Below are 9,299 nucleotides of genomic sequence, written 5' to 3'. Positions count from 1 at the left end.
CAAAACACCACACTCCCTCCTGTTAAAGATTTCTTGAAGTTCTTATGCACAGAGCTTGACACAAATGAATGCTTCTGTTAAAGATCCCTGCCCATGAAGGGGAACCCCCGTCTCTCTCTCCAAACAGTCATTGCTCTACCAGCTGAGAGCCCCCCCAGATCATTCACATACACAGCCTTGCTATTGCATGTTTGCCTCTGCTTGCCAGCCAGCTCCTACACACAGTGTTTCCACAGCTCCCTTGCTAAACCGGCTTTCCATGGTTATTTTAACTCCAAGATTCAGCCTTGCTGAAGATCTCCCAAATCTCATTCCAGTGCTGTGCCACCCACATGTAGCTGAACAAGGTTGCGCCACCCACATGTAGCTGAACATGTAGCTGAACTCTGCTCTGCAGCATTGGGTGCTAGTTACTCATTTACTGTTCTGGGCAACACTCCTCTGGTTAACACTGGGCTGAAAGGATGGAGCTACTGCTTCTTCGCTACCCATTTACTTTTCTGCTCATTGCATTTCTAATTCTTTACCAGATGTATCCTGCATTCAGATTCTTTTGCAAGATGTGCTTCTATAAGCTGTGGGTCTTCGCCATAAGCCTTCTGGTTATTACCGCCAGTATTCCTCGTGGACGTAACTGTGAAAACATGAAGTAAGTTGGCTGGGGCTTCTTTCCGCTCTGGGCATTGATGTAGTCAACTCTCTGTTTTGGAGAGTCCTGGGAACTGTGCTGCAGTGGGGAGGAATTAGTTTTATATTGATGTGCAGTATTACATAGTCCTGCAATTGAGAGAATGGAGGCAGTTTTGGGGATTTTACTTGAGTTGATAGAAAGAATAATTAATGATGAGGAAGGAAAGGATGTAAAAGGTGATGAATTTGACAAACCATGTAATACCAACAAACCGAATATAACGCACAGGTAAAGTAACCTGCTTTTTTTCAGTAAACCACTCCTAACTCGTCTTCAGAGCTGTTTCCTGCCTCCCTGTGGGTGGTCATTCCCCTTCTAAGCTGTGTTGAGAAATCTTCTGAGGTACTCTTCTCTTTTTCTCCCCACAACTTTATTCTCAGCCAGTGCCCACATTACCACGGTGCACTGCTGGCATGCACCTTTGAGTTGTCACTGATGTCCCCATCACTGAAATCGCCCAGGTCTGTCAGTCTCTGAGCTTCTGCCCTCATTGCCCATTCTGTCTCCCCATCCATTTCTGCCTTTGCAATGAGCCACGGGGCGGTGCAGCTGGGTGTACTTGTGTGAGCTGTGACTTGCAGCAGCACATGTTAATGGACAGCTTCTTAGGGCATGGGGTAAGTGGGAGCTAGAAGCCAACTGCTACACAGCAGCACTAGCACTTTGTAACCCCTAGAAGTGCTCCAGGGAAAGGATTCACTGCTTCAGAAGGTGTATGTTGCAGTGCAAGTTCCCAGCTTTTCATTTTAAGAAATTTTCTTGACTTTTGTGCCTAACTTTGATCTTTATTTTTTCCATTGACTGTGCAAATTGCAGTCTGTGATCCAGTGACAAAATCACCTCTCTTCCCACCATCTGGGCAATAGCAGTGTCAGATGCACAAAATGTTTACTGCAGCCCATATTCAAGATTAAGCAATATGGACAGGGGAATAGAGTATAAACAGGTGCACTGTGAATTTGGGCAGCTGGAAATGTGATCACTGAGGATAAGGATAAGGCTGAGGTTCTCCATGACTTCTTTACATCTGTCTTTAATAGTCAGATCAGTTATCCTCAGGGTACTTTACTCCCTGACCTGGACGTCCCCTGTGATTCAGGTACAGAATCCCCCCTTCATGTGATCCAGGAAGAGACAGTTAGAGTCCTGGTTAGATAGTTAGTTAGAGACCTAAATTCCTCCATCTGGAATGTCACAAGTCCATGGGACCAGATGAGCTCCACCCCTGGGTGCTGAGGAAGCTGGTGGAGGTGATTGCCAAGCTGCTTTCCACCATCTATCAGCATTCCTGGTTCTCTGGGTAGGTCCCAGAGGATTGGAGGCTTGCCAATGTGAGTCCCACAAGAAGGGCCATAAGAAGGACACAGGGAAATACAAACCTGTCAGCCTGACCTTGGTTCCAGGGAAAGTTATGGAGCAAATCATCTTGGGTGAGATCACACGGCACTTGCGTGGCACCCAGGGGATCAGGCCCAGCCAGCACAGGTTCACGAAAGTCAGGTCTTATTTGTCCAACCTCATCTCCTTCTATGACCATGTGACCAGACTGGTAGATGAGGGAAGGGCTGTTGACGTAGTCTACTTAGACTTCAGCAAAGCCTTTGACACAGTCTCCCACAGTACTCTCCTGGTGAAACTGGCTGCCCATGGCCTGGACAGGTATACTCTCCTCTGGGTAAAGATCTGGCTGGAGGACTGTGTCCCTCCAGGTAGTGGTTAATGGAGTTAAGTCCAGCTGGCATCCCATTACAAGTGGTGTCCCCCAGGGGTTGGTACTGGGGCCTATCTTGTTTAATATCTTTATTGATGACCTAGATGAGCAGATTGAATGTACCCTCAGAAAATCTGCAGATGACACCAAGCTGGGAGGTAGTGTCAATCTCCCTGAGGGTATGGTGGCCCTTCAGAGGGATCTGGATAGGCTGGGCTGCTGTGCCAATGGGATGAGGTTTATCAAGGCCAAATGCCAGGTCCTGAGCTTTGGCCACAATAACCCCATGCAACCCTATAGGCTTGGGCAGAGTGGCTAGAAGACTGTGAAGAGTAAAGGGACCTGGAAGTGTTGATCAGTACTCGGCTGAACAGGAGTCAGCAGTGTGCCCAGGTGGCCAAGAAGGCCAATGGCATCCTGGCCTGTATTAGAAATAGTGTAGCCAGCAGGAGCAGGGAGGGGTTTATCCTCCTGTACTCAGCTTTGGTGAGGCCGCACCTCAAGTACCGTGTTCAGTTTTGAGCCCCTCACTACAAGAAAGACATCGAGGCCCTGAAGCATGTCCAGGGAAGGGCAACAAAATTGGTGAGGGGTCTGGAGCACAAGTCTTATGAGGGACAGCTGAGGGAGCTGGGATTGTTTAGTCTGGAGGAGGCTCAGGGGAGACCTCATTGCTCTCTACAACTTCCTGAAGGAAAGTTATGATGAGGAGGGGGTCGGCCTCTTCTCTCAGATAACTAATGACAGGACTTGAGGAAATGGTCACAAGTTGCACCTGGTGAGATTTAGATTAGATATCAGGAAAAACCTTTTCTCTCAAAGAGTGGTCAGGCACTGGAACAGCTTGCCCAGGGAGGTGGTGGAGTCATCGTCCCTCCTGGTGTTCAAGAAGGGCCTGGACAAGGTGCTAAGATTTAGTAGTATTGGTGATAGGAGAACAGTTGGACTAGATGGTCTTGTAGGTCCTTTCCAACGTTGTGTTTCTATGATTCTATGATTAGCTGATATTTGGCTGATCCATGGAATTTCTGTAGCTGGAGTTGCTGGGCCATTGGTCTAAACTGTCCTGAAGAAAACCTACCAGGTGTATTTGTCTTCTCTAATGAGAGTTGAGGAGCCATACGAGTAGTTCTTCTCCAAGACAGACAATAATGGATCAAATCTTGGACTGTGGAGAAACAGGCTACTCTCCAGGAGTAGTCTGTAAGACGGGCTAGCATGGAAGATTGTTTTTTTGGCCCCTTTTCTCAATTTTAGCTTCTCTTTGTCTCACGTCTGCTTCCCTTTTCCAGGTTTTTCAGCATGTCATTTCTGCCACTTAAATACATCTTCGGTATCAAGATAGTGGTGAAGGGCAAGGAGAACCTCAGGACCAAGAAGCCTTTTGTACTAGTGTTGAATCACCAGACCTCCCTTGACATTATGGGTATGTGGAGAACCTAATCCTGTCTTCTGCTCCTGGTTCCACTGCTCTTGAAGGGATGGTATTTATGATATCCCTAATACCACAGACAGAAGGGCAGGAGTGGCTGCTACACAGTCCATCCCAGCTAGCCTCAAGGCAGTCTGTGTTCCAGGGCATTAGAGCACAACAGTCATTTTCAAGCTAAAGCAGCTTCATCCTTTGCAACAGAATTGGGATGAGAACATCAGCTGATCTTATTCAATAGTCCTGCTCTAAGTGGGTGGTTGATCTGGAGACCCTCAGAATCCCTTTTCCAACATGTTTATGACCCTGTGAAGTTGGGTTGGAGCTACAGAAGCTGTAGGTATGGCATTTCCCAGAGCAGAGGGCTGTAGCCCAGAGGCTGGAGGGAATGTCAGTGTAGAACACTTGTTCTGTCCTTGTTCTTCCCTTCCAGTGATGATGGAGATACTGCCAAGTCGCTGTGTGGCCATTGCAAAGAAGGAAATACTATACATGGGCACTTTTGGCCTAGCATGCTGGCTTGCAGGACTCATTTTCATTGACCGCAAGAAGAGGGAAGAGTCTATCGCTACTTTGACAGAGGTGGCACACTCCATGCACAAAGACAATGTGAGTGGGGAATACCCTTTGGTGGGGAGCAGGAGGCATTTTGAGCCACTGGAAAATGTGAACCTTGATGTACATGGAAGGTGATCTTGGTGTCTGGACTAGGCACAGAACAGAACAAAGAGCTCCTCTGGTGGGTTACTTATATTTTGTGGCCAGAAAGTGCTTGAAGTGGAGGAAGTGCATGTCTCTTCATGGCACCAGATCAGTCCCAGGACAGTATGCCTGTGCAGTGGTTTTGAATAGCAACTCAAGATCCCTTCATCTCAATGTCTTCTCCCTCCTGCAGTTCCGTGTCTTGATCTTCCCTGAGGGAACTCGCAATCATAGTGGCTCCATGTTGCCCTTCAAACGTGGGGCCTTCCAGCTGGCTGTGAAAGCCCAGGTGAGACCCACCTTCTTCCTGCCACTTGGGATGTAGTTTTCCTACCATGGTCCACCAACAAGCAGGACTACAAGGCTCCTGGTCCCTGACTTCCCTTTGGATTGAGCACCTGTCCAGGAGCCCAGCAGGAGCCTGCAGGTAGCACAGGAGGGAGACATGTCTGGGACAGGTAGAAAACCTTAGTGACTCTGCCTGGGAAAAAAAGTGGAAGAACCTTGACAAACGCACTGGACCTTCCGGGAGAGTTCCTGCTGAACAGGCCCCTATTTGGCAATCCAGCCACAGTTGACCTAAATAAAGAGAATAAAAATTAAAAACCAGCAGTGCAGACACTGGGTAATATGGTTAAATGATTGAAATATCCCTTTTAGTGTCTACTATGAAGCTAACTGGGATAGTTATCAGCAAAGTACATGGTTCATCTGAAAATACCATTTCCTTTTTGGGTGAGGAACAGAGAAATTCGCAGTTTCACTTACTGTAGACTGCTTCCCCTCCAGGTTCCCATTATTCCTGTGGTGATCTCATCCTACAGTGACTTCTACAGCCAGAAGGAGAAGAGATTCACTCCAGGTGAGGATTACTTGGGGCAAAAAGCAGGCTGGCTGCTTGTGTAGGCTCAGTCCTTGGATGGAGCCATGAGATGGGTGGGCAGAGAACCACATGCAATGTGGGGATTGCAGCTGGACAAAGGCAGTTTCTTTCTTTTCAGGAGGAAAGGGAGTGGAATACTTCAGGAAATACTCATCTGTTTGCTTTCTCAGAGCTTGTCCAATGAGGGAACCTGGAGAAGCAGCAGAGTCCTAGGGCAGATCCTGCCCTGGCTCCACTGCTGTCCTTGGATCTACAGGTGCATGGAAAGCTGGGGAGCAAAAGCAAACACAGGTCTCAGAAAAAGTTATGACTCCTATTTCCTCTCATTTACCCTGTTCTTTCACATGTTTCATACATTTATGATGACAAAATTTCTGCTTGTCACCGTTATACAATTTCACAGGGAAAAAAAGATGAGTCTTCATCTTTTTGACGGGTCAAAAAAATGGGTCTAGGTTTCAAAAGGAAAATGTGGAAAAAAAATCTTTCAAGTTCCTGCAGAGAAAAACAGCCTAGCGTGTTCTTCCCTGGCATCTACCCAAAAATGGGCTTCTGGCACTTCCTACCCTCTCCCAGGCTGGTCTCAAGCCCTGCTCTTTCCTAAGGGGAGGATTTGCAGCTGGAATTCTCATTCCTGTCATCATTTGTACTTTGAGGTAGTCATTCCCTTGAAGACAGACATCTGGAAGAGAGAGATAAACACTGAATTATCTGTTTCTATTCAGCTTTCAACTACTGGGTTTATTCTTTCTCTGTTGGCCACGCACAAGAGCTTTTCAGTAGTGGAAGCATTCCCCCATGTGGGCGTTAAGATAGGAGGATGAGCAGCAATTTCAGATGTATACCCTGCTCTGCTAGCCTGCTCCTTGCACTCCCTCTCTATGACATCCTTGCTTAGCTGGGCAATCAAGATAAAGCACTTCCTTGGGAAATAAGAGGAAGATGCATTGGGGAGGGACCTCTTTGTTAGGTGAACCTTTTACTTCACTCAAGACCATCTCCAAAGATAGATGAGTTTGCTCTGTGCCTTGTCCAGCCAAATTTGGTGTAACTCCAAGAAAGCAGATTCCACAACCTCCTCAAACATTTCAGAAAAGACTATTTGCAGTTGTATGTACATTTACCTTTATAATAACCTCCCCAAAACCTGGGAGTTTGTGGTTAGCTGGGATTTTTTGTGACCTCTAAGCACTCTTCAGGGTCAGTCATTTCCAAATTGCTGTTGAATAGAAAGGACTTTCACATCTGAAGAAAGGACCACAGAGTGCTTTTCCTGTACCTCTCTGCTTTTCCGATCTGGAAGTTTTGCCAGGGCTGATTCTGAAGATGTGCTACACATGCCCAAGATTTCTGCATGTTGAGCAGGCTGATCACCAGGCCAGGACAGTTCTCCATGTCTCCAGTGGCTCTGGGCATGCTGATGGACTTCTGGAAGGTCCAGCTGGTGTCCAATGTCTGCACATTGAAGTTGTCTATCATGCATGGAGCAAGTGGGGTATTGCTGGGGTTATACCCCAACAGCAGCACTTCTAGCACCACCTTGTCATCATTCAGCTTTTTCTGCAACACCAAGAGAAGTGTAGTAGACTCCTGAGATACAAGGCCTAGCTTTGCATTTAATGTGTTTTGTGGGTATATGTGCAGGCAGAGAGCATGCTCTCTTCTTTTGGGAAGCTATTCTCTGTGCTTTTGTTTCATTTTCCTTGCATGGCTCTGCCAGCAATACTCCTGGATCCTATTTCCTAGCACGCATATAAAGGCATGAAAAAGAAGTTAAAAGTAATATGGACACTCCCCAGATCTTTAGTTGATTGTCTGTGCAGGCAGTGTCTTGTCTCCACTGTCCAGAACAAGGGCGACTGGGTGCAAGAACAGAAGAGCATCATGACAATTCCCCTGTATATCCTTCCTGTTTACACCATTTCATTGCTAAGGCACTTTCTGAGACACATCTTGGCAAACTAAGTTTTTCTGGGCATGGTTCCTCTCATAACTAAGTGCGTTTTGGTAAAGATAGACTCTTCTGAATTCGTTATACATAGGCCAGAGCATGTCCAGTTTGGATGTGTTGTATTATAGACCTCTCATTCTCTTTACCCTGATTCACACAGAATCTGAGTTCTAGGGCCAGGACTTTTTGTGAGTGACCGCTTCCCACTGTGAAATCTTATGTTCCACTTGTTTTTTTGCATTGGATATAAATGAGTGTCCGTGACTGATGGTCTCTCTGCATGGGAAGAATCTGGTTTGGGCTTTTGCTGCATGCATCTGGAATATAACTAGGTTGCTACACAGCTGTTTTGGTGTGAAAGAACACATTTCCCTTAATTTTTGTCATGTCCTTTGATTTGCAACAATCCCTCTGCCGTAGTTTCTCTTGCTCTCCCATACCACTCACATATTTCATTCCCCTCTGACCCTTCTGTCTTACTCTTCCAGGGAAAATCACCATCCAGATTCTGCCAGAAGTCAAGACTCTTGGTCTAGGCCCAGAAGATGTTCCCAAGCTCACTGAGCAGGTCCGTGATTCCATGATCACCACCTATCAGGGGATATCAGGAATGACGAATGGGGCTTCGCATTAGTGATCCAGGAACCACAAAAAGGTCTGGAAACAGAAACAACCATGACTGCAACACTGAAACACCAGAGACAGGCCAAATGTCCACAGAGGAAGAAAAACTTTTACATAGAAGCAGTGAAATGGTTGTGTTCCTTTCAGAGAACTGTGCTGCCTCAGCTCTGTGGACAGACACATAATGGATAACAGGACAATTCTTCGTAATCATAACCCTGAGAACATCTCTCTGGCTGGACCCCAGACAGAGCTAGACCTTTCCTGTGATCATCTCTGTGTGCTTATGATTATCTTTTCCTGTTCAAAACCAACAAGGTGGAGGCATTTATCCCTGAACCTGTGGCCATCCTGCCTGGGTGTCTTGGGGATAGAAGGTTACCACGATCCCCTCACAAGAACACGCAGGGGAAAGCACTGTCTCCTACCATGGGGAGGACTTGGGAGTTACCTCTGCCACAAGAGGTGGAAGCCAACGCAGTTTATTATAGGGGAATTAAAGACCAACGCATTCTTTATGTGTGTCTGCAGGGGTCAGTGTTTTCTGTTTTTTTTTTTTTGTTTTTTTTTTTTTTGTGTGTGTGTGTGTATCTTCTCTTCTCTTCTCTTCTCTTCTCTTCTCTTCTCTTCTCTTCTCTTCTCTTCTCTTCTCTTCTCTTCTCTTCTCTTCTCTTCTCTTTTCTCTTCTTTCTTTCTCTCTCTTCTTCTTTCTCTCTCTTTCCTTCCTTCCTTCCTTCCTTCCTTCCTTCCTTCCTTCCTTCCTTCCTTCCTTCCTTCCTTCCTTCCTTCCTTCTTCTTTCTTTCTTTCTTTCTTTCTTTCTTTCTTTCTTTCTTTCTTTCTTTCTTTCTTTCTTTCTTTCTTTCTTTCTTTCTTTCTTTCTTTCTTTCTTTCTTTCTTTCTTTCTTTTCTTTCTTCAGCCTGCCTATTAAGCAAAGTAAGAATTTGCATTCAGTAGATGGGCAGACCTTGAAAGTGTGAAGGGAATGTGCCCAGGGGACTCAGAGGCGAACAGCAGAAAGGTATTGCTTGACACCCTTACCATAACATGATAATCTCGTGATTTTTAATACAACACATATTTTTCAATCCAAGTACACTCTGGAAGCTGCAGCTGCTCCCAGAATGAATTTTCTGAATACTTCCTAGTTCTTCTCTGTCTTCTCCATCTCCTCAACACAATTTCTGTGGCAGGTTAGGGAGAATAGAGCACCAGTAGACATCAAATTATCAAATATCTTTTTTTTTTTAAAAAAAAAGCTTGAGTTTCAGGCACTGAACTTCATTTTTACCATTGGCTGTTTGTGATT

General features: G+C 45.9%; 1 protein-coding gene across 1 annotated transcript; it reads left to right on the top strand.

Moving 5' to 3' along the window:
* Positions 1-458: 458 nt before the first annotated feature.
* LOC311217489 (1-acyl-sn-glycerol-3-phosphate acyltransferase alpha-like) lies at positions 459-8,001 on the top strand (the record flags this gene model as incomplete). Its single annotated transcript, XM_084299568.1, has 6 exons — positions 459-649; positions 3,695-3,828; positions 4,265-4,440; positions 4,727-4,822; positions 5,323-5,395; positions 7,856-8,001. Exons 1-6 carry the CDS (start codon positions 465-467, stop codon positions 7,999-8,001), a joined length of 810 nt encoding a protein of 269 aa, XP_084155694.1. The 5' UTR covers positions 459-464.
* Positions 8,002-9,299: the final 1,298 nt, after the last annotated feature.

The sequence above is a fragment of the Netta rufina genome, assembly GCF_964035555.1.
Source record: "Netta rufina genome assembly, chromosome: 21".
Taxonomy (NCBI): Eukaryota; Metazoa; Chordata; class Aves; order Anseriformes; family Anatidae; genus Netta; species Netta rufina.
Note: the sequence above shows the minus strand (reverse complement) of the source record. Positions and strands in the feature narration are given on the sequence as shown.